The sequence below is a fragment of the Mobula hypostoma genome, chromosome 22 (assembly GCF_963921235.1).
Source record: "Mobula hypostoma chromosome 22, sMobHyp1.1, whole genome shotgun sequence".
NCBI lineage: Eukaryota > Metazoa > Chordata > Chondrichthyes > Myliobatiformes > Myliobatidae > Mobula > Mobula hypostoma.
Window position 1 is genome coordinate 12,676,844 of NC_086118.1, and position 26,474 is coordinate 12,703,317.

Below are 26,474 nucleotides of genomic sequence, written 5' to 3' on the forward strand. Positions count from 1 at the left end.
AAGACAAAAAAGAGTGAGACTGTCTCCTAGACATAGTCAGTTAATATGAGTCACTTCACACCAATATTGAGCTTGAATTAGTTCAGCGTAAAAATTCTGCTCTATCAATTTCTTATTGTTTTATATTCTCCTTCTTGGCAGAGTACAGGAATAGGCTGGTCATGGACCACTGCCTACAGTACATGTTGGCATTCTGCACTGCTGTACTACAGGGTACAGAGAAGGAACTAGTCTTTATCAGGGAGTGATCATTGACATTGTGCATGGAGTTGTTCTCCAGGGATGTAGTTCATTTTTTAAAATCTGCAAATAGACATTACAATGCATATTATATTGACAAAGCACAAGAAACCTGCACCTTTATTGTCCAAGGTTCCCAAACCTTCACACTTGGTCATTCTCAAGACCCTTTGATGATTGGATGATGGGGTGGGCTGCAGAATAATGATCCATCAAGAATAAAATGAGGGTGAATGCAGGTTAGAGGGTGAGCAGGACAACACATAGGGAGATCATTGCAAAGGGAGATCAGGGAGGTGGTGGGGTTAGGGCCACAGAGACACAAAAATGCTAGTGGTAATCAGCAAGCCAGGCAGCATCTATGGAGAGATTTAAACAGTCGACGTTTCAGGTCAAGATCCTTCATCAGGACTGGAATGGAAGGAGGCAGATGCTAGAATAAGAAGGTTTGGGTGACTGAAGAGTTCAATCTAGCAGGTGACACAGGTGAGGGGGAAGGTGAGTGAGTGAGCAAGGGATGAATGTTGTGAAGCTGAAAGGAGAGAGGTGGAAGAGGTAAAGGGCTGAAGAAAGAATCTCATCGGAATGAAGGGAAGGTGGAGAACTGCAGAGAGGTGATGGACAGATCTTGAGGTTGGAAGACAGAAGAGAAGGGGCTGAGAGGGCCATCGGATGGAGGTAGAAAACAAAAGGGGGAGTGGGGGGTGCAGAAGAGAGTGTTTACCGTAAGTTAGAGAAACTGATGTTCATGCCATATAGATTGAGACTAACCAAATCGAATATGAGGTGTTGCTCTTCCGGTGATTGATGTGAAGTCAGTGTGGCCAATTAGATTAGGGGCTGACTGATAGTACAACCTACTGAAATAGCTTGGGAGGTAAGCCAGGACAATTGTGATTGAGTGATTTGAGAGTTTGTGGGGACATGTGGAGTTTGGGGGATGACACTCTGGACAACCGCATGATGATTCAGATAAGTCACTAAGGAAGATAATGGGAAAGTGGCTTGAGGGACGGAGAGAGATTGGCACTGGGGGAAATTAGTTAGAGTGGGACAGTGACTAAGATAATTTGAAAGATAAAAGAGAAGAGTTAGGAGAATTTGAAGCATGGGTCTGTGAGGATAAATGAGGTAAGTTCATGCAGAGGAAGTGATTTGAGAGGTGGGCAAAGAAGATGATTTAGAGGGTGGGATGAAGGTGGGATGATTTAGAGGGATGGGGTCAGGCTAGGAAAGGCTTTTAAGACAAGGTGATGGTGAGATGATTGGGGAGGAGTGAGGATATCAGCAGCATGGGTTTGTGGGTGGAAAACAGAGCTCTGCACTCCTTGGTTATAGATGTGGTACTTCTACCAACATCAAAGTCAATCTCAGCATCCAGGTACCTAAGGCTTGTGCCATCAGAGTGAATTGGAATTTGGTTCGGGTGATGGTGTTTGAAGACGATCGAGGCGAAAAACCAGAAATTAAGAAAAACATTGAAGGCCCAAGTATTTTAAAATCTGAAGTTCGTAATGCAATAAATAAGATGAATAAAGGAAAGGCAGCAGATCCTGATGAATTAGTAATGGAACAAATTATCGCCTTTGAAGATTATGGAATTGAAAAACTTACTGATTTAATCAACGACGTTTATGAGACTGGAATAGTACCAGAAGAGATGAAAAAAATCAGTATTTATAACTCTTCCTAAGAAACCTGGAGCAATAGAATGTGAATTACATAGGACCATAAGTTTAATGAGTCATATCACCAAGATACTTCTAAGAATTTTGATGACAAGAGCTAAAAGTCAGATACAAGCTGAAATAGGCAAAGAACAATGTGGTTTTGTGAAAGACAAAGGTACAAGAAACGCAATATTGATGTTAAGGATACTATCAGAATGAGCTATTCAAGTGCAAAAAGATTTGTTTGTTTATTTTATCGACTACACAAAAGCAATTGATAAAGTGAAGCACAATAAGTTATTTGAAATATTACAGAAAACTCTAGATCTAGATTCAAAAGACCTCTGCCTAATTAGAAATCTGTACTGGGAACAAACTGCTGCTGTAAGATTAGATGAAGAAGTGAGTCAGCTTACGAAAATCAAGACAGGCATGAGACAAGGGTCTGTTTTCTCCCCTGATTTATTTAATGTGTACAGTGCGACAATATTACAAAAAATAAGAGACACCTTGGGAATCAAAGTTGGTGGTGAAAACATCAATAATGTCAGATATGAGGATGACACGGTGTTAATTGCAAGTACAGAGGAAGAACTATAAAACTTAATTGATATAGTTGTTGAAGAAAGTGCAAAAATGGGTCTATCTATCAATTGCAAAAAGGTATGGTGATATCCAAAAAGAAGGAGAATCCTATCTGCAGGCTGAGAATAAATGGCGAAGACATAAAACAAGTACAGAACTTTTGTTACTTAGGAAGCTGGGTGACACCAGATGGCAGGTGTGATTTGGACATTAAAAGAAGAATAGGGATGGCAAAAGACACCTTTACGAGAATGAAGAGTATACTGACCAATACTAAACTGGCCTGATAATCCGCCTCAGAGTACTGAAATGTTACGTTTATCCAGTTATGTTATATGGCTCAGAATGTTGGACAATATCTAGTAACACGAGGAAACGAATTGTAGCAGCAGAGATGTGGTTTTTGAGGAGGATGCAAAGAATATCATGGACAAAACGAATATCTAACGAGGATGTCATGAACAGAACAAACACAAAAAGAGAAATAATGTATGAGATCATGAAAAGGCAATGTAACTTCATTAGGAAAGATTAGGAAAGAGGAGTTAGAATGCACGGTAATTATGGGAGAGATTGAAGGGAAGAAAGCAAGATGAAGACAAAGACAAATGATGATGGAGACAGCAGCCAGAGAACTGGAAATGAATACCAATGAACTGATCCACTTGACCCGAAACAGGAGTGTGTGGGCCATGGCAGTCAAAGCTCAAACTGTGCATGGTACCCGATGATGATGATGATGTTGGTACAACAAGCTGTGTGATGTCACTGAAGATGTCCTGTGCAATGAAAATTGTACAGTGACTTGGAAGGAGGCACCTAGTGTCAGTGTAAGCAGTCGTATTTAACATTGTGCAATGTGTAGACGTTCTGGTCAGGGCCTCCAAAAATATGCGTAAAGTCACTTCTGTTCTGTAGGGAAGTGAAGCAGCAGCTAATTTGTACACAGCAGGATCCCACAGGGAGTAATGAGTTGTGGCCAATTAACCTATACTGATTATATTCACTGGAGGATAAATGATGTGTGGAAAACCATGACAACTTCCTGTTCTTCTGCTCTACCTGAACAGAATCTTTTTTTATCCATCCAACTAGTCACGTGGATCCTCAGTAATTGAAGCTTCAACTGAACAGTGACACTGACAATCTGGCATCCTCGATGCAGCATTGGAATGTCAACTGAGATTATGTGAATCGGCTAGGCCATCTTCTCTGTGTAAAGGATGTTATTACTTTATCAATATATGCTTATGTGTTATCCTAAAGATATTCTTCAAAATTATTTCTGTTTTTCCTCACCCTCTTCTGCAATTTATGAGTTATGATGAAGTAAATCTCCAGGGATAAGAGAAATAATGTATGAGATCATGAAAAGGCAATAATAAATGGTGGTGCAGGCTCGAAGGGCCAAATGGCCTACTCCTGCACCTATTTTCTGTTTCTATGTTTCTATGTAACTCACTAGTATCTTGGCCCACCAAAACTGAATGTGAAATTGTTGCATTAGTGCAAAGAGCAAAAGACTTCAGAAGGTCTAAGACAGTTGAAGCTGTCACAGATAAGAACAAAGTTGCCTTGGGGTATACACACACAAATTATTTTAAAGGTGAAAGAGCAGATTTAATGAATGGAGACAGACTATAACACTAAGGAAGTAACATTAAATTTTCACAAAGCTTTGGTTGGGAGCACTGTGCTAACTACTTTTTAAGGAGGGCATGAAAGCCCCATAGAAAATGCTTTAAGGGATTTAGCAGCATGGAGCTATGGGATAGGGATTCATTTTTGCAGGAAAACTGGGAAAGATGGGATGTCCTCTTTGGAACAGAAAATGGAACAAATAAGTTTTTTGATCATGGAAACAGTTGCATTTGAAATTTTGATTCTTAAACAAAAAAAAACAATGAAACACCCCTGATAAAGTACTTGAAAAATTATAACATACAAACATTTGTAGAATACAGAACATTACAGCACAGCACAGGCCCTTCAGCCCACAATGTTGTGCCAAGCTTTGAACCTACTCTTAGATAAATCTAACCCTTCCCTCCTATATAACCCACTATTCTTTCCATCATCCATGTGCCAATCTAAGAATTTCTTAAATGCCAGCAAGGTATCTGCTTCTACCACCACCCCTAGCAGGACATTCCATGCACTCTTTGTGTAAAAAAATTACCTCTGATATTCCCCCCCCCCCCCGCCACCATACTCTCATCCAATCATCTTACAATTAAGCCCACTCCTACTAGCATTTCTGCTCTGGGAAAAAATCTCTTGCTTTCTACTCGATTTATGCCTCTTACTATCTTGTATAGCTCTATTAAAGTTTCTATAAGTTCACTAAGTTTCTAAGTTTGCTTTTACTGATATAAACCTATGTTAGAAGGCCAACCATGTAGGACTATTTGCTTTAAGGTGCATATGTGGACCTTGTAATGTGTAAATAGATTACTGATCAATGTATTTTCTATGCAGGGTGGCTGGTTGGTGACATGTTACTGATATAGGCTGTAAAAGTGATAGATATGCAGAAAACAATAATTAAAGCTTGCATCTGCCCATAATGAATATTAATATAATTCTGTTTTATTTGAGCTTCTGCTTTAATTGAACTTCACGGAGATCAAAAATGGATGAACCTCTTCAACGTTTACTTCACAACTGAAAATACTCAATTTGGTCAAATGCTGATTAAAAGTAGAAATTAAAAATATGTAAACAAAAATTAGAATTGCACATCATTCATTCGTGATTCATTTTATCTTTTTCCCATTAGCGGGGCAAGCAAAAGCCACTTAAACACAAAACGTCCAATTTCGGCATTCTTCTGTAATGCAAAACATACAAGTGGCAATAAGGTGTGAGATGAGGGATGGAGAGGGGCATTGAGTAGTGTGTGTTGACATGGGGAGGTGACTGGGGTACTTTCAAAGGTGACTGCGGGAGAGTAAGAGAAGATGAGACACAGGTCTGTCAAGATCATTGTCCGAGCTCAGTGGGGAAGAGGATGATTTGAAAAATGGTCAAGTTTGTGAGGATGATTAGGTAGGAGTCTACTGGGATAAGTTCTTTTGCAGGATTTCAGCTTAGCAGGCTGCAGACAGGAACCTGAAGTGTAAAGAGTCGGAAGCCAAGTCTAGATAGACCATGAGCCCTTCAATTCAATATAATCATCTCTGATCTGCCCCAGGCCCTGCCTCCCTCTCTGTGCCACTACAGCCTTCAGTTTTATCAGGTATATTTACCTCCAAAATATCACCTAGGCTGTAGATTACTATGGGGTAGAGAATTCTACACTGTTGTGGCCGCTTATGATCTTGTATGTTTCAATAAGATTACTCCTCATTCATCGGCTATTCAGGGCAGCGATGAGGAGAAATGTCTTCATCAAGCGATGAGTGAATCTTTAGAATTCATTAACCAACAGAGGTATGAAGGATCTATGCTAAATATACTCTAAGTGAAGATCAGCATGTTTTTAGATATGAGGATATGGGGTTAGTGCAGGAAAATGGTGCTGAGGCAAATGATGTCCCATGATCTTAATGAATTGCAGAAGAGTCAGAATGGGCTGAATGTTTTATTCTGCTCCTTTGAGTGAATTATTAGGACCAACACATAAGCAGGGGGCTACATCTCCTGCATCCCATAGCTGTTCAACTGTTACGATTAGAACCTATGAGTAGTATAAAACTTGGAGAATCTCAGTTACCTACTGGATAAGTGAGCACAGCAATAAGGATAACTGAGAAGAAAAAGCACTTATGATGAATAGTAAAGGTCAAAAACCCAGCCTCCTACGGAGAAACAGAGTTGTCATTCAAAAAGTCTGTGTCTGCTTCAGTGACAATTTCATGACTAACTTACAAGATAAGAGATTAAGTGTCTCTATCTACACAGTGCGAATATCTAAGTAGATTTGAAACAATCAGATTTTGAACAAGGCAGATTAGTGGACATGGTAGAATATGTTACTTTCACGTCCCAAGTCCCAGTTGTGGAGGTAGATTATTTATGGGAGCTGGAGAGGAATAAGGTGGTCATGAATGACACAGCAGGTGCTCTTCTGAAATAAGGATACAGAAGTAATTGGTGCGGAAAGGATGTTTGATTGATGGTGAGATCTCCTGCTTTAACATGATTATCCTGAATCATGCACTGCTGTCACTAACACAATCTTTGAGGTGATCTAATTACCTCGATGGTTAAGCACAATTCTTCAGCTTTTCTCATTTGCTGTCCACTTTGAGCTTTCGGGCTGTTTGTTTCTTTAGCCGATGACTAAAATTCAGATTAGTGCATCTACCATTGACTTTTTCTCAGGTACTAATTAATTACTGACTGCCTAAGTGGTCTGTGAAGAATTGCGTGCAGTAAATCATGCAGTCATTTACTCATTCACAAGGACACACACTGCATTAATTCATCTTAACGGACACTCTATTCTGAGCTCTGTCACAGAAGGATATTACCAAACAGAGGAAAATATCCTCGGATGTGCTCAGCATCTCTTTGAAAAAGTGTAGTAACTTTACTGATTCCTGTGAATCCTTGGCCAGTGCCCACTCAGATTGGAGAAGGAGCATTCATGCATAATCCAAGCATAAACGACAAAGGGAGTACACCACCTCATGGACTACCCACTCATCCTTAACGTCGAAATGAGGGCTTCCCTGTACTAAAGCAACAAACAGAATGTTGGAGGTACTCAGCACCTCAGGTGGCATTGGTGCAGGGAATTGGACAGCCGACATTTCAGATCAAGACCAAGATCAAAGGTGGTGACCCGAGAGGTCGACTGCTCATTTCCCTCCACAGATGCCTGACCCATTGGGTCTCTCCAGCATTTTATTAGTTGATCCAGATTCCTTTATCTGCAGGTTCTTTTGTCTCCCTTGTTCCAAGGCAGGTCACTAAATATTTGTCTTTGTGTTATTTAGCAAAGCGGGACATTCCTATTACTGCGTTTGTTGTGACTTCTTCACACAACAACTTGATGACGCAGCAGAAGCACAGCTGAAAGAGAAGGGTCTTAAGAGCGTCTAGTACCTCAATAATGTCAATGAGATGGAAAGAAATCCTGAATGCTTAAGTGATTAAACAATCAGATATTTAATGAATGTAGCAAAAATGGATGGCTACTGAAATGCAATGAGTTTTCAAAGTAATTCTAACTGAATTTTCTAAAACTAGCCACAATTTTAGATGGAAACACTGTTAAATGTGATTATACACAGCTGAACTTTGTGGTCTTATTCACTGTAAGTGATCGAAATGAGGACAGCGTTCAATCATCCACAGCAGCAAGAGGCAGTACTGCAGCAACACCCATCATAAGTGTGCTAAATTTCATATACGGGAAGAGTAGCTTACAGAAAATGTGATGTCGGGATGAGGAAGATAGAGAGAGAGAGTAGTATGAATCAATTCATTGTTTATAGCAACATGTCATCGTTCTATAAGTACGAGGGGTGATTGATAAGTACATGGCCTAAAGTAGAAGCACTCAATTTTAGAAAACCTAGCACATTTATTTATCAACATTGTCCCCTCCTACATGTACACACTTAGTCCAGCGGTCATGGAGCATATGGATCCCTTCTTTGTAAAAGTGGTCCACAGCAGGGGTGATTAATAAGTTTGTGGCCTAAGGTAGAAGGGGATGAGTTATACAGCTCTCGTTACATGCACGTGCAGTTCAACTCTTTGAGTGAAAATTCAGAAAGTTTGAAGTTAATAACTCATCTCCTTCTACCTTAGGCCATGAACTTATCAATCACCCCTTGTATATGTAAGATTCCTAGGAGCATCCAATGTATGCATTTAATATTAACTATTATTGTGAAAAATATAAGGTCATCTCAATTATTCTTATTGCTATCAAAATGTGAGAAGTGTGTGAAAATCAGGCTTACCATAAAAAGCCAAATCATACTTTAACTGAAAGCCCAGGCAGCAATTCAATGACAGTAGAAAGAATATTCCAGAAACATTTCTGTTCCTCAATTTGTGCCCTGAATTTGCGAAGATCCCTTTGAGATAAATGCAAAGGAAGGTGAAGTTTCGGTAAGACTGATGTCTTCCTAGTTACAACCCAGTAAACCATTCTCAGGTTGCATTTTCATCCTGGTTCATCCCCTAAAAGAGGCCTTTTATATCCTTCAAAAGAGGCAAGATTATAATGAAAAATTTATCATTCACCATATAACCATATAACAATTACAGCACGGAAATAGGCCATCTCGGCCCTTCTAGTCCATGCTGAACTCTTACTCTCACCTAGTCCCACGACCTGCACTCAGCCCATAACCCTCCATTCCTTTCCTGTCCATATAGCTGTCCAATTTAACTTTAAACAACAACATCGAACCTGCCTCAACCACTTCTGCTGGAAGCTCGTTCCACACAGCTACCACTCTCTGAGTAAAGAAGTTCCCCCTCATGTTACCCCTAAACTTTTTCCCTTTAACTCTCAACTCATGTCCTCTTGTTTGAATCTCCCCCACTCTCAATAGAAAAAGCCTATCCACATCAACTCTATCTATCCCCCTCATAATTTTAAATACCTCTATCAAGTCCCCCCTAAACCTTCTACATTCTAAAGAATAAAGTCCCAACTTGTTCAACCTTTCTCTGTAACTTAGGTGATGAAACCCAGGTAACATTCTAGTAAACCTTGTCTGTACTTTCTCTATTTTGTTGACATCTTTCCTATAATTCGGTGACCAAAACTGTATTCAATACTCTAAATTTGGCCTCACCAATGCCTTGTACAATTTCAACATTGCATCCTGACTCCTATACTCAATGCTCTGATTAATATAAAGTAGTGGAAATTCAGAACTGAAATATAAAAGATATTTAAGGAGTGTGTTACAGTAATAGTTAAAATAATCTGTATTTATCTGGTAGATTAAGACAAGATGGCTGATGTGTCCACAAATCATCATGTTCTGCTAACTTGATGATCAATGCCCTAACAATCAACATTTCTTTTTATTTTGTTTGGCCTGTCTGATTATTTACATCTTGAATATATAGAGAAGTCAATTATTTTTAATCAGAATCAGATCTGTGATCACAGGCAACCTTGGTTTGTTGTTTTGTGGTAGCAGTGCAGTGCAAAAGACATTAAAAAATCTATATCCCATTATAAAATAAATAGTATAAGTGGTCAGCATTTATGAAGATCATTAAAAAATCATTTATGCATTCAAGATGGAAAAGAGATTTAGAACATCTGGGGAAGAGGACCAAAAATGACAGATAGAACTTAATAGAGTTAAACCAAGGCAAGATTTGCACACAACATGGTGGGACCCTGCAGAATATTAAAGAACCAAGAGACCTATAGATTCAGGTACATGGATTATTGAAAGCAGCAACACAGATAAACAGGCTGCTGAAGAAGGCATATGTCATGCCTGCCTTCATTGATCAAAGCAATGAGTACATTTAGTGAGCACAAATTTCAAATAAGCTGGTAGGACCTGTAGGTATTTTTGGCGGGCTTGAGATTGTTCAGTCTGCTGCTTTTGGTGAGCAAATGTAAGATTTAAACAAGTGTTGGGTTTGAGTTCATTTGGTTTATTAGGCAATTGAAATGGGCCAATAAAACGTGACCATGGTGGGAGAGGCCATTGCGTGAGTGGGATCAGGTTAGAGGAGGGATCTTGAGGCAGCGCACGCGGCCGCTCCGAAATGATACCGTATTTGTAAGCAGGTACCGTGCACAATGCTGATTTGATGGAGACAGACGTGAGAAGCACGGAGGAACATCTGGAGAAGCTTCTGAAGTGCCCGCTTCGCTGCCGCTGCTACTGTGCGATCGAGAATCTCCAGAGGGGCAGGCCCCTAATCCTTGGCTTTGCCTACTGCCTGTTGCTGGGGCCGGGGTCGAAGCGCTCGGCAGAGATGGTGCTCGGTGCTCGGTGTCGGAGGGCTGGTCAGAGGCTCGAAGTTTTTGGACGGACTCAAGAGTCAGCTGTAGTCGGGTGCTTCCAGGGCAAGTTTGCAGCGCTGGAAGCTCATGGCAGGGAGCGTTTTTCTTCCTTCTACCGTCTGCGTGAGGTGATGGGACTTTCAAGAGACATTGAGACTTTTTTTTTACCATGCCCATGGTCTGTTCTTCATCAAATTACAGTATTGCTTTGCACTGTTGTAACTATACGTTATAATTCTGTTGTTTTTCTCAGTTTTTCAATCTTGGTTTGTCTTGTGTTTCTGTGATATCATTCTGGAGGAACATTGTATCATTTCTTAATGCATGCATTACTAAATGACAATAAAGAGGACTGCGTGTCCTCATAATCTAATCTAAGAAGTTTTGATGAGAAGGCTAACATAAACATCTTGTCTGTTTCTTTCTTTTTTCCTTTCTTTCTTTCTTTCTTTCTTTCTTTCTTATTGCACAGATAGAGCAATGGGAATAATGGTCAGGACAAAGGAATACTCTTTTTGAGGGATGTGAGAAGACAAGGAGACCATCAGTATCCTTGACGACTACAGCTGCAAGAAGCGCACCACTCAGCAGCTGCCTTCTGACCATGTTAAGGAACTGGAAGTGGAGCTGAATGATCATTCAGGAGACTGAGGGGTTGATAACAGGAGATACTGCAAGATCATTGTACCTAAGGTGCGGGGCACAACTAACTGGGAGACCATCAAGAGAGGGAAAGGGAATAAGCAGCCACAGTATTCCTATGACTGTCCTGTTTAAGAACAAGTGTATTGATTTAGATACTGTGGGGGAGGATAAGATAGCAGAGGAAAGCCACAGCAGTCAGGTCTCTGCCTCTGAGTCTGGCTCTGTGACTCAGAAAGAAAGGGCGGGGTCGAAGAGGTGAGCTATAGCGATAGGGAATTCCATGGTTAGGGAAACAGAAAGGAGATTCTGTGGACAAGAACAAGATTCCTGGAGTGCATGTTACCTCCCAGGTGCCAGGGTCTTGGACACCTCAGATCAAGTCCATAGCGCTCTTAAGAAGAAAGCTCACCAGCCAAGCAGTGGTTCACTTCAGAACCAATGACATAGGCAGAAGGGGTGATGGGGTCCTGCAGTGTGAGTTCAGAGAGTTAGGTACTAAGCTAAAGGACATGAGCTCCAAGAATTATACCTGTGCCATATTCTGGTGTGGCTAGAAATCCTCACATGTAGATAAGGAGATGATGCAGGAGGGAATGTTTCAGATTTTGGATCATAGAAATCTCTCCGAGGGTGGGTGGGACCTGTACTGATGGGACGTTTTCCCCTGAATTGGAGAGGAATCAATTTCCTTGTGAGAAGTCTTGCAATTACTGCTCCAGGGGCAGCAAATTAGAGCTGCAAAGTGATGGGAGCCAGAGAACCAGTGGAACTAGTAGAGTGGTTGTGCCTACATACAAAGACAGGAATCAGAAGATTGAGCATGAAAGCTTGTGAAGTCATATGGGTGGAAATGAGGAAGAAGAAAGGAGTGACCACTTTAGTAGGATTATGTTATAGACCTCCCAATAGTCAGTAGGATTTGGAAGAGCAAATTTGCAGAGAGATAGTGGATAGTTGCAAGAAAAATAAGGTTGTGACAAATTATGGAGAGCTATAGGATTGGTCCTCAGGTTAAGATTTGAAATTGGAGAAAGGCCAATTTTGATGGCATCAGAAAGGATCTGACTGGTGCGGACTGTGATAGCTTATTGTCTGGCAAAATAATTTTTGGTAAGTGGGAGGCATTCAAACGTGAAATATTGAGAATACAGAGTTTGTACGTTGCTGTTAGAATAAAAGGCAAGGCTAACAGGTATCGGGTACCTTGGTTTTCAGAGGATTTTGAGGCTCTGGTTAGAAGAAAGAGGTGCATAGTGTGAATAGGCAGCAAGGAACCAGTGAGGTGCTTAAGGAGTATAAGAAATGCAGAGAACACTTAAGAGCGAAATTAGGAGGGTTACAAGAGGACATGAGGGTGCTCTGACAGATAAGGTGAAGGAGAATACCTAAGGCTTCTAGCGATATATTAAGGGCAAAAGGATAGCAAGGGACAAAATTGGTCCACTTCAAGATCAGCATGGTCATCTATGCATGGAGTTGAAAGGAGATAAAGGAGATCTTAAACTGATTATTTGCATTTGTATATACTCTGGAGTCGGACATATGTACAGTATAGAACTGAGGCAAACAAAAGGGAGATCAAGGATCATATATGAATTACAGACTTGCTGTCCTGAGGGTAATTAGGGTGGATAACTCCCCAAGGCCTGACAAGGTGTCCCCTCAGACCCTGTGCAAGGCTAGTGCAGAAATTGCAGGGCATGGCAGATGTATTTAAAACATCATTATCCATGAGTAAGGTGTCAGAAGATTGGAGGATAGCTAATGTTGTTCTATTGTTTTGTCGTTCAAGAAAAACTCTGACATTATGTCATGAAATTATAGGACTGTGAGCCTGATATCAATAGCAGGTAAATTAATGGAAAGTATTCCAAGAGACAGAATATAAAAAAGTACTTGGATAGAGAGGGCCTGTTTAGGAATAGTCAAGATGGCCTTGTGTGTAATAGTTCATGTCTAATCAATCTTAGAGTTTCTTGAGGAGGTTACCAGGCGAGTTGAAGAAGGAGATTGTCTACATGGACTTTAGCAAGGCCTTTGACAAAAACCTTCATAAGAAGCTGTTCAAGAAGGTTCAGCCACTTGGCATTCAGGATGAGGTAGTAAATTGGATTCAACATTAGATCAGTGGGAGAAGCCAGAGAGTGGTAGTAGATGGTTGCCTCTGACTGGAGGACTGGTGGAGTGCTGGGATTATTGTAGGTTGGTATATATATCAACAATCTGGATGATAATGTGTTAACCTGAATCATTAAATTTGTGAGAGGACACCAAGATTGGGGGTGTACTGGACAGCAAGGAAGACTATCAAAGCTTGCTGTAGGATCTGGACTAGCTGAAAAAGATGGGCTGAAAATGGCAGATGGAATTCAATGCAGACAAGTGTGAGATGTTGCAGTTTGGGAGGACAAACAGGCTAGGACTAGCACAGGGACTGGTAGGGTACTGAGAAGAGCAGTAGACAGAGAGATTTGTGAATACAGATATATAATTCCTTGAAGGTGGTGTCACACATAGGTGGGTTGTGGAGAGAGCTTTAGTCACACTGGCTTTCATAATTCAGACAACAATGTATTGGAGTTGGGATGTTATGTTGATGTTGTATAAATCATGGATGAGGCCAGATTTGGAGTATTGTGTGCCTCATCACCTATCTACAGGAAAGATATTAGTAAAATTGAAAGAGTAAAGAGAACATTCAGAAGGATGCTGCCAGGATTTGAGCACCTGAGTTATAGAGAAAGTTTGAATATTGGGACTTTATTCCCTGGAGCACAGGAGAATGAAGAGAGATTTGATAGAGGGATACACGATTATGAGAAATAAAGATAGAGTAAATGCAAGTAAGCTTCTTTCATTGAAGTTGGCGGAGACTTGAACTAAATGTCATGGGTTTAGTGTGAAGGGTGAAATATTTAAGAGGAACCTAAGGGTTGGTGCAAGTGTGGAACAAACTGTCAGGAAAATAATGGATATGTAATTTAAGAGAAATTTGGATAAGTACATGGATGGAAAGTGTTATGGAGGGCTACAGTCCAGGTGCGGGTCGATGGGACTGGATAGATGTCGTGGTGTTCTATGACTCTTTGGCTCTATGACATGTGTTTGGACATCATGCTAGAAATGCACAAATGTTTGGTGAGACCACAGCTAGAGCATTGTGTGCAGTTCCAGTCACCCAGCTACAGGAAGAATTTTATTAAGCTGGAAATGGTGCAGAACGTATTCATCGAGTTGTTACTGGGGCTGCAGGTTTTGTGTTATGAGGAGGGACTGGATAGGCTGGGACCTTTCTCCCTGGAGCGTTGGAGGTTGCAAGGTGACGTTATAAAGGTATATAAAATCAGGAGGGGCATAGATAAGGTCTACGATCAGTCTTTTTCCAATGGCATGGGAGTCTAAAACTTGGGGACATTGATTTAAAAGGGACCAGAAAAATGTAAAAGGTGCCTAAGGGGCACATTTTTCAGATGGGGGTAAAGCTAGTGGAAGAATTACGGGTTTGAAAATCAATATCCAATGGTCGACACTATTAGGAAAAACCTCCAAGGTGTCCAGTAAAAGCAGTTGTATACTAATAACTCGAGTACGGTACTACACTCAGTGGCCACTTTATTAAGTACAGCAGTGACCTAATAAAGCAGCCTTCTGCTCTATATAGTGTTCTGCTGTTGTAGCCCATCAATGTGTTGTGTGTCCATAGATGCTCTTCAGCACACCACTTTTATACCGCATGGCTATTCGAGTTACTGTCACCTTCCTATCAGCTTGAACCATTCTCCCCTGACCTTTGTAATTAACAAGGTGTTTTCACCCACAGAACTGCTGCTCACTGGATGTTTTCTTTTGGGGGTATTTTTGCACCATTCTCTGTAAGCTCTAGTGACTGATTGTACGAAAATCACATGAGATCCATAGATTTTGAAATACTCAAACCACTCCATTTGACATCATTCCACAGTCAAAGTCACATAGATCGTATTTCTTCCCACTTCCAATGTTTGGTCTGAACAACAACTGAACCTCTTGAACACAAAAGATTTTGCAGATGCTGGGGTCAAAGCAACACGCACAACTTGCTGGAGGAACTCAGCAGGTCGGGCAGCATCTGTGGAAATGAACAGTCAACGTTTCGGGCCGAGACCCTTCGTCAGGACTTCGAGAGTCCAGGTGAACAGGAGGACCTAATAAAGTGGCCACAGAGTGTAAGGGAGGGGATACAATTTGCATTTTTCTGTGTGGTAATTATAAGATTTATAAAGATTAGCAATATGTTCTGTAAACATTGAGCTAGTTCAGAAAAATGATTATTTTCAGGATCAATGAAAGTCTCATAAGAGCCATAGATTGTTTCTCTCTTAGAACAAGAGATAGGTCGACAATTTGTACCCTAGTCTCACCAAAGAATTAAAGTCAGCTCACTAATCATGGTGTGTCTCTGCTACTTTTTCTGAAAAAATGAGAAACATATAATGCACAGTCACCTCACAGTAGATCCTAGGACAGTGGTCCCCAACCACCGGGCCGCAATGCATGTGCTACCGGGCTGCGAAGAAACGATATGATTTGCTGATAGGAGTCAGCTGCACCTTTTCTCTTTCCCTGTCACAGCCACTGTTGAGCTTGAACGCATGCGAGGTCATTACGCACGCGTCATCCCTGTCAGCAAAGAAGGAGATCAACTCCTCGAGCTTGCAAATGACGGCGGGCTGAAACGTATGTTTGACATAACATCTCTGCCGGCATTCTGGATCAAAGTCAAGGCTGAATATCCTGAGATAGCCACGAAAGCACTGAAAACGTTGCTTCCATTTCCAATGTATCTCTGCAATGAATGCAACGAAAACTAAATTGCGGAATAGACTGGACATAAAGAACTCCCTTCGAGTATTGCTGTCTCCCGTCACCTCTCGATGACCGTCTTGTTGCAGGAAAACAAGCGCAGTGCTCCCACTGATTCAGCGATGTTGGTGTGTTGCAATGATTTTATATGTTCATACGGGGAAAATATGTGCTGCTTGTTTAATATCCAAACGTTACTTAAAATGTTATGATGCTATTGATTTATATAACCATATAACAATTACAACATGGAAACAGGCCATTTCTGCCCTTCTAGTCCGTGCCGAACGCTACTCTCACCTAGACCCACCGACCCGCACTCAGCCCATAACCCTCCATTCCTTTCCTGTCTATATACCTATCCAATTTTTAATTAAATGATAATACCGAACCTGCCTCTATCACTTCTACTGGAAGTTCATTCAAGACTTACTTCAAGCTCCCCTGATAATTGATTTATCGCTATATTCAAGCAAGGAAAATATGCGCTGAGTGTTTAATATTAAATTCGTTAGATAAACCCTTTTAGAAACAAAATTGAGTGAATTAGCCACTTATCACCTATATTGCGTTCATGATTAACACCCCCCCGACAGAATCACCAAACACCGATTTGTAGAAAAAAATCGACACGTACACGCATGCGCACTGGTGCCTGCGCAAGGCTTCATGGTCATTGTAGTCTTTCTCGGGGTAAATCCAACGTATTTGACTGCTACTCTTGTTCGTTGGCAACCCTACCACCGCACCCCCCCAACCCCTGGTCGGCCAGTCCGCAAGAATATTGTCAATATGAAACCGGTCCGCAGTGGGAAAAGGTTGAGGACCCCTGCCCTAGGACATATATTGGATTAGCACTGATGACAGCCATATCCAAAGACAACATAGCAGTGTAACTCTGCCACTACATAGACTGGGCAAAAGGAAGAGATGACAGGATGAGACATGAACTAACCATAAGCTTGAAGAGGAAAAAAGAAGAAATTAGGCCAGGACTAAAGAATGTAGCATCAAAAGGAATATTCGGTTAAACAGAAATCATGCTTGGACAACTGTATAGGAATAGCAAGGGCTGGAGATATAATTAGATATGTGAACACTAGGAACATTTGAAATAAAGTAGCTGAACAACATGACTACTGGCAATTGGTAATTCTAATCCTGTAGGAATCATTCAAATAGCTTCAGGATACTTGACTAAATCAACAGAACTAAAACTACACTGAATTCTTACTGCAATAAATTTTGTAAAATCATTTTGTTTGGTACACAGTTAGTTCACTGAAGATTATTTTGATTTCAGTTGAACAAATTAACGCCTTTGTTAACATGACCCATCTTTAAGAATAACCAGGGGAAATGTTTCTAAATGCTTTTTACTAGTTAGTTCAGAGTTCAAAGTACATTTACTATCAAAGTATGTATACTATTTTCAGCCTTGAGGTTCGTCTCCTTACAGGCAGCCACAAGACAAAGAAACCTAATAGACCCCATTAAAAAAAGGCCACTAAACACCCAATGTGTAGAAAAAAACAAATTGTGTAAACAATAAAAGTAAGCAATTAACATTCTGAACTGAAGTTCACGAAAGCCTGAGTCCACAGCAACAAAGCCAGTCATCACTGCAGCTAGTTCAGGAGCCTGTTAGTTGCAGGGCACAGCTTTCAGTTCAGCATAGAGACGAACACACCCTGATCTTTTCAATCTGGCCCGGTGTTTAATTCGGCCAAGCCTCAGGCTGCTCCTTAGTCTTGAACCCAGGCCCTGTTGCTTCAATGTGCTCTCGGGCTCAGGCCCTGTTGCCTTGTGTGACGAGAATATACATAAAATTAAGATGTTTGCTGGCCTGGGTTAGCATCAGTGGCATCAGCAAGTGGTCTGCCACCTGCCCTCAGGGGAAGGAGAGATAAGGAACAATGGAGCAGCGTCTGGAGATGTGTAATGAAGGGATGGGAGAGAGAGCTGTCTGGAGCGGCTCCCCCTTTGAACCCTGAACTGTTTGAAGTGATGGACAGGCGATACCCCAGCAGGGGGATAAAAAGGGACAGATTCTCTAAGGCAGGACACACATGACACCCGAGGTAACGAGACCCTGGAAGCAGTGTGCCTCTCACGAGTCGGTGGGAAGGATCGGACCTTAAACGCACAGGGTGGAAAGGTACGATCAGCGGGAACCCGGTGTGTGTCCACCCTTGCTTGGGTGCCGGGTTCACTGCAGAGGATCGACCGCATCTGGAGGAGGGGTCAAAGTCGGTGACCTCAGGTGACATCACAAAGGACCCACCCGAAAGCTGCTTATGAGCAATATCGCCGGTCTGTGAGTGGAAGCCGTTTCTGAATGATCAGTTGTTCCCGTTATCTCTTTCTCTCCTCCCACGTTGTCCATCGCCATGGCAACGATTACTGCGAACTGAACTACTAAATTGGACTGAACTTTGTGTCACTTTGAAATTGGTCATTTACCCCTAGACAACGATAGAGCTTGATTGGTGCTGTTATTTTAATTCTGTGCACATGTGTGTTTATCGTTGCTGAACTGTTGCATTTATTATCCTTTCGATTACTGTGTTGCTTGTTTCTTTAATAAAACTTTCTTAGTTCTAGTAATCCAGACTCCAACTGAGTGATCCATTTCTGCTGGTTTGGCAACCCAGTTACGGGGTACGTAACACTTGATTCAGCCCGTACCTGACCTTCCCAATTCGGTCTGGTGCTTAAATTGGTCAAACCTTGGGTCGAGCCTGGACCCCGCCTCCTCGCCTTGGTTTTGCCACATCTAATCGCCTCCGTCCACTCCAGTGATGGTCAAACATTGGCTTATTCCCCTCCCTAGAGCCCAGGTCCTGCTCCCTCAATTCAGCCCGAACTGCTCTGCACCTTCAAGACTTCTGTTCACACTGCAGAAATACCAGGCCGCACACGTGATTCAAAAGCCCAGTTCCAAAAGGGAAGCCACGGGCAACTGATTGCAGTCATCATATCCCAGAAAAAGTGCGATTAATACAGTAATTTATAGTTTTGTTTGTTTTGATTGCCAGCAGCAAGTCATCGCTGTGCTTCAGCAGCACTATCTTAAACCAATACAAGGATAGAATGTTTTTTTTTCTTGGAATGTGATGCCTTCAGAGAGAATCTGTAACCTTTTACTGCAAGCATATATTAGAATCACAGAACCATGCACATTTACAGTGCAGGTGGAGCTTATTGACTTTTATTATCCTATCTTCTCAGGACAAAGTCATTTACAAGCCTACATCCAGCTACTTCAGCTGTTTTGTAAATGTGGTAAAACTTTTTGCTTCCACCATATTGTCAAATTTTGGTTCTCAGTTCCCACCACTCACTAGTGAACTATTTTATTTCCTCACTTAAGTGGTGTAGAAGGTTTTGGAATGTAATTTGTTCAATGGACCTGCTTGTAAGCTACGTGACTAATAAATTAGTCAGAGGGACACTGTGGTTCACCTTAACCATCAACCAACCCTGCCTACCTGAAAAGAGTCCAATTTATTGCAAATCTATTTACTATTCAGCAATTAGCCAGAAGAGCTGCTTTATCCTTCTAGTCACCATCCTTACGAAACAAACCAGCCACTTCAGACTGAAACCTGCATTACCAACATCTTTTCAGTTTATCATTTTCTGAATGATGCTTTGAAGTTGTTTTGATTGATTGGTGGGGAAAGTAACTTTGGTTCTTAAGAAAGCAAATGAGCATGATATATCTTTGGCTTGACTTAAATGTAAATTGTCTGTAGAATAAGAGGATTTGCATTCATATACAATTTTTCATTTCCTTAATGTCTCAGAAAGTGCTTCAAAATCAGTAGAGCACACATGGTGCACAATCACTCTCGTAGCATTGGGGAAATGAGCAACCAATTTGCACATGCCAAGATATCAGAACCACTGATGAGATGAATGCTCAGATGGTTTATTTTAATGGCTGATTTTTTTTCCAAGACATCAAGAAATTCTTTCCCTACTCTCGCTCAAATACAAATCCCCAAGAGGACAAATAGGGTCTCAGTTCAAAGTTATTTCTGAACGAATCATATTATCTGAACATTAGCATGCCATAGTTCGATATCTCCCTAAGATATTGGCTTAAACATTGTTTTAATTATCTGCATATAAAATAGACTTCGTAAAAAGGAGTCTGTGCAAAATTTAAAAAGTTTTGCTTTCACTACAGTGCACAAGGAAGGATTAAATACATTGACATATGCATGCAACTCTTTACTTAGCATAAAGTACCTTGCTAATTGTTTGTTTTTTTGTTTGGCAATTGCACCAACCTGATAGCTTTTGAAACAAAGGAAATTCAACCCTCAGTATTTTCCGCCATTATAACATCTCCAAACCCACAGCTTGTTTCCCCTGAAGGACAATGGTAGCAGACAAATAAGGACACCACTCTATCTGAAGAACAACAAATAGATTTCTAATCACCTCCAACTCTCTAGAGAGCTAGCCAACAATTATGGTGAGTCACTTCATTTCTCTTGCAGTTTCATCAAATGTACAACTCACCTCAGCTCCAAGGGTCAAGTGAGTTTCAACTATCTTCCATACTACTGAAAAACGTTATAATTGATTCCATCTAAACTGATTCCTCAAGGACAAGGAGGACATTATAGAATTTGCACACTTGGTGTGGAGTTTCATTATTCGTAGGCCAGTGTAGGCTGCAGATTTGGGAAGTTTTGTAATTCAGAAGAATATTGAACATCCTCTGTTTCCAAAGGTTATCCAAAGGGCATATTTGGGAAAATAATAGATAATGGTAGTTTGAAGGTTAATTTATTCCAAGCAAAGAGTTACACAAAGACATTCAATGAATTTCTCCCTTGTGTTTTTAAATGGAGACAATAATTTTAAGTTTACACAAACAATATCTCTGTTAAAATAGAGTGCAAAATAATATGTTAGGAATTTATCAACCAATCGCATGCTAACACCTAAGGAATTTGAAAAGCAAACCTAATTGCCAACTTGCATCTCACGTGGTAATGGTATCCTGGATTCTTAAGTGTTCTCCTAATGGGTACCACTCTAAATTGTAAAATTACTCCAAGGTAATTTGCTTTTCAAAGCACTAGTTTTGGGATGTGGATATTGATGAAAGGCTAGTATATTGATTAATCTGGAGTGAAGAGTGGCAAGCCTGCTCCTTGCAGCTTTGTGATTATAGAGTCACAGAGTTACACAACACAGAGAAAGGTCCTTCAGCCCAACTCATCCATGCCAATCTAGGTGTCTATCCAAGTTAATCCTATTTGCTTGCATTGGTCCCATATCCCTCTAAAACATTTCTTACCCATGTACCTCTCTAAATGTCTTCCATAATTACCCGCACATCCATATATATGCTCCTCTAGCAACTCATTCCATCTTCCCACCATTCTCTGTGTGCAAAGGTTTCCTCTCAGGTACTACTTAAATCTTTCCCCTCTCACCTGAAATCTCTATCCTTTACCACCCACCTTATAGTCATAGTCATACTTTATTGATCCCGGGGGAAATTGGTTTTCGTTACAGTTAAATAATAAATAGTAATAAAATCATAAATAGTTAAATAGTAATATGTAAAATGCCAGGAAATAAGTCCAGGACCAGCCTATTGGCTCAGGGTGTCTGACCCTCCAAGGGAGGAGTTGTAAAGTTTGATGGCCACAGGCAGGAATGACTTCCTATGACGCTCAGTGCTGCATCTCGGTGGAATGAGTCTCTGGCTGAATGTACTCCTGTGCCCACCCAGTACATTATGTAGTGGATGGGAGACATTGTCCAAGATGGCATGCAACTTGGACAGCATCCTCTTTTCAGACATCACCGTCAGAGAGTCCAGTTCCATCCCCACAACATCACTGGCCTTACGAATGATCTATGACTTCTGTCGTTTTACATATATATAACCATAGGTTCACCCATTCAGCCTCCTATCCTTCAAGGAATACATTCACAGACTATCCTGCCATTCATTATAACTCAAGCCCTCCAGTTCCAGTGTAATCCTCATGCACTTTTTCTTTACCTTTTCAGCTTAATGTCGCCCTTCTTGTAACTGGGAGATCAGTTTGGTTTCACCAATGATTTATACCATTTCAATATGGTGTCCCAGTTCCTGTACTCAATGCCCTAACTGATAAAGGCAAGCTCGTCTAATCCTGGAGACGATTATTTAACCAGAATAATCAGAACTGATGACTACTTATTCCCTATTGTCCTGTCAATTAATTTAGTAATTTCTTCTATCGTGGGTGCACCAACTCTGCAGATTAAAAAAAAGATTTGAAGCATTATTGCTCCAAGTCAGCTCCACATGTATGGAGATTTACATCAACAGCTAAACCTGGAAGTTTTCCTGTCTAGCTGTGGTCCCGATGATGAAGGCACCTCTACAGAACTATCAGGAAGAGGTTTCCAAAATTTTAGTGAAGCAAAGTTGGAACATGTGGACTTTGGACCATTGGAAAATGAAGAGGATGGCTCCTACTGCCTTTATAGTGGGAGGGTTCCCTAAGTAGTTGGATATGCTCTGCAGTTAGAAGGTAAAGGTTTAGCATAATATTAAGACATTTGTTAAGGCCACAATAACTAGAGAGATGATAGGAGTCTCAAATGGGAAAATAAGGAGGCTGTAACTTCTGGGTAGGCCTTATATATTTGCCCAAAACTAACCTCGTTCAGTAGGTGGAGTCAGATGAATGAAACTTCTGCATTTTTCCCCTGCGAAACAACACAAACAAATAATGTCCTTAAAGCATGTTGCATAGTAATCGTTTCAAAATGTAGATCAGCTTCATACAATTCAAGGCATTTATCAATGACACAAGAGTTGGAATGGGAGATTCTAGATATTGTGCAGCAAGACATTAAGAATTGCTGCTTTATTCAGAAAGCTCGAAAACAAATCAACATTCACGATAGAAATACAAGGCAGTAAACGGGGCAAACTGAAATATCCAAATAACCTATCCTTTAAGAATCACCTATGTAACAATAACAGCTGTGCAATTAAAATCTATTTATTTTATATATTGAAAATATCATTGTGTTAATTTTGATTTTGCATTTACCTTAGTCAAACTCCCACCTGTAGCTTTCATGTTAACAAAATACACCCCTCCCCCAAAGTGGGTCTTATGTCCCGTTTAAGATGTGGACACTGAGTATGAAAGACGGATACTTCGAAGCATATTCGTCTCGCGTTGCTCTAATCAGTCATAGAGTAAGCACCACTGGCTCGGCATGTGTCTCCGCTGTTTCCCTGATACAGTACAGTCTTCGCACTGGCGGAACACTACAGATACTGCCAACGCATTTAGAAATTCGCATTCGAATTTCGCATCCCTTCCCTCCCACTCCTGTCCCAAACACCTATCCGTGTGGGCAGATCAATCGCAGTCACATTAGAAGGATGGAAATGAAAATACTGAGAGGAGGCGACAATGATTTTTTAAAAAGTTCCACAGCGCGCCTCGGTTCTAGGTCTGTGCGTCCGGGCGTCCTGGAGGCCGTGACAATCATCTCTAGCCTCGGTTGCCGTCACTGTCCAGATGTAAACAAATCTACCCTGCAGCTGTCAGTGTACTAAAGGTGGGAATCGACTTCGGAAAAGGTCAGAACATAATCTACACAAACTTTCGCACCGAGAGAGTTTCCTATTTGAATCGAGTTACACCTAGTGCCAGTTTTATTTCAATACGGGTGCGCCTATTCAACGGGAAATTTGTGAACATACACATCTAAATTTTATGCATATGATATACATGGATATAGATGCTCCAGCTATATGAATGCATTGGAATAAACAATAATTTTGACAAAAAGTTAAATTTTAAAGATATTTCGATGCATAGAAAAGCTAAAATAGATTTAATAGCTGGGTTTCCAGATAAAGATAATATAAAGTATTATTTAGATTCACGGGACATATACAGAAATTCACAGACATATTCTCACCCACATACATATGTTACAGCTATACGCACGTGTGTGTGCTTTGTATGTGCGCACACTAAGAGGAGTAGCTAGACTTATTTACCTTGTCCACTGATATTTTCCTCGCAGGAGAACCAGATGCCGGCATGGAAATAACAGATCACATACTTATCATCGCCGGTTTCCCAACTATATTGGACCACGCTGCTGTCGTTATTGCCCGGACTGTTATATTCGATACAGTTGTTCTGCTTTTCCTTTAAGTTAGTTTTACAGAAAGGTTTCACTACTTTCCTGGTCCCTTCACACCAGTAGCTGGTACTGAAGGCGGTGACACAAAAGACCAGGGCGATAAAGTTGAGAGTAAGAGCTAAGGACGCCCGGTGTCTCCTGTCGATTCCCATTTTAGCGCAGGGAGGTTTCAGATACAGTCATCCGTCCTGTAGTTCTTAAATGTCCAGTGTTGTTCTGCCGCCTGTTCGGAGCCCATCGTTTACCAATTTGTTGAAGCTCTCCGGTGTTCGCAGGTCCATCCGGTACATGTTGTGTCTGTGACTGGGGTTGCGGTTGTCTCAGATAGGAGGCAGCATTTCCTCGCTCTGAAATCCGCAGAGCTCTCTCTCTCTCTCTCTCTCTCTCTCTCTCTCTCTCACACACACACACACTCTCTCTCTCTCTCTCTCTCTCTCTTCCGCACTCTCTCGCTCCTTCTTCGTCTCGCACCCTCTCTCTGTCCCCCCTCTCTCTCTTTCTCTCTCCTCCCCCCACTCTTTCTTTCTCTTTCTGTCTCGTTATCCAAGCCTATCGTGCTCTGTTCATTCGACCATACCGAAATAAGCGCTGGTCACACAAACCAGTGGAATTCAGCTCAGTGCAACAAGTTATCCCACCTACCGACCCACGGTACTGTATATGGTACGGAGCCCCTTGGATGAATTAACATAGGCTCAGGTGTATGGACTCCTGCCTTACCAGAAAAGTGATTCTCCTCAGCCAGTCTGCCAAGTAGTCTGTCATTTGAACCTGAACTGGCGCATTGGCATTGAGCGCGACTCTCAAAGCGTCCAGGTAAAACATCAAGAAAAAATCACAGACATCGTCTGCAACTCAAATTAAAACAGTTTAATAAAGTCTGTATATATAATTCTGGGAAGTTTGCTTTTATCGTATTTAAATATAAATGTGGAATTATGGATTATTCAGCAAATGACTGGAACTACAGACTCGCTAAGGAACTGGTGAATTTTAAGTTTCGACACTGGGTCGTGCTGTTCACCAAGTGGGAAGATTTGGAAGATCCTGTTGTTTTGGCTTCATTACGACTGTAAGGTTTGCATCGCCGAGGCGCATTACCCAGCCTCCGGTAGACCAAACACCGTAGAGCGATTAAACATTTTGTGTTGTCACTGGTTTCTGGAACTGGTCTTCTTAGGCCGTCTTGCGTGTTGGAGGGTATTTCCTTCCGCTCCAGTTCCCTGGGTTAGGGGTGACAGATGAGGCTAATGGCGAAAGCACACACACTTCCACTGGGTGAAGTAGGAGGTGCAAGTTCGGATGAATTGGTGGGTAGTTTGTGAGACGGACTTAAATTGAGTTCATCCTGAGCATTTATGTTTAGAGGCCAGTATGAACTATGAGCTGTTCCCAGGGGCAGATACAGAGGCAGACATCAAGTCCCGTTGGAAGGTCATCGATTTAGTGAAAGATCCTCTTCAATCTGTTCGGTCTTCCAGCACGGTAACGTGTCCGTTAGGGAACACTGTCAAATGGCATATTCTAGGCGACAGGAGTACCTGCTGAGAGACGCACTGAAGCAGGGCACTGCCAATGCTCAGGTTCCGTAGGGAAGGACCACAGTCTGGGCTCCTTCTACGACTGGACATTGAGGGTTGAGTCTAGTGGGGAAGTCCCTCAAACACTGGGAGAGCGTATCACACCAAGGGGCCACATGAGAGGCAGCGGTGCTCGGTACAAAAAAAGACTGATAACAATTCCCAATGCATTGACCACATGACGCTAAGAAATTAATAACTTGGTTCTAAATGTGTTTTAAAATTTGTATGTGTTCCTTTATAATGAATAAAGTGCATTATTGTTATTACTGAAATACAAGAATACTCCTTCAGGAACTTAAGAACCTCCATGAGGTTTTCAGTACCATTGGTGTTCTTGTACTCTGAGCTGTCATGTACCAGAGATTCAAGGGAGTCAATGGGATGTTTCAATTCTTCCAGAAGGCTTTGTGTACATCCACGAATCGTTTTCTCTGTACACCTTTCTATTGCTTCCCACAAAACAACTCCAGAAAAAAAGACTTAATATCCCTATTTTAACACAGCAAGCCCCTATACAAAAAAGGATGATAATCAGATGCCATTGATTAATGGTGTTTGAGCAACATGCAGAAGACAGTCCGGCACCTCTTCAAAATGATGGGTTAGAGGATGCTGGAGTACCTTGGGTCCCACACTAGCCTTTGACTGGGCTTGATGAGGAAGGTCTGTCCCAAGTATCCATTGTCAACTGATATCCAATGGTGCAGTACAAAGAGGTGTGGGTAACACTGAGCGATACCCGACTGTGATCCAGGTCTCATCTCC

At 41.4% G+C, this 26,474-nt stretch overlaps 1 protein-coding gene across 1 annotated transcript in view; it reads right to left on the minus strand.

The window, feature by feature from the left end:
• gsg1l2b (gsg1-like 2b) overlaps nucleotides 1-24,530 on the minus strand; it is a 201,000-nt gene extending 176,470 nt beyond the window's left edge. The window contains exons 1-2 of the mRNA XM_063074215.1: nucleotides 23,978-24,530; nucleotides 22,612-22,659 (exon numbers count right to left, since the gene is read on the minus strand). Of these exons, the coding sequence (XP_062930285.1) occupies nucleotides 22,612-22,659; nucleotides 23,978-24,278 (349 nt within the window). The 5' untranslated portion in view covers nucleotides 24,279-24,530. The remainder of the gene's footprint in view (nucleotides 1-22,611; nucleotides 22,660-23,977) is intronic.
• Nucleotides 24,531-26,474: the final 1,944 nt, after the last annotated feature.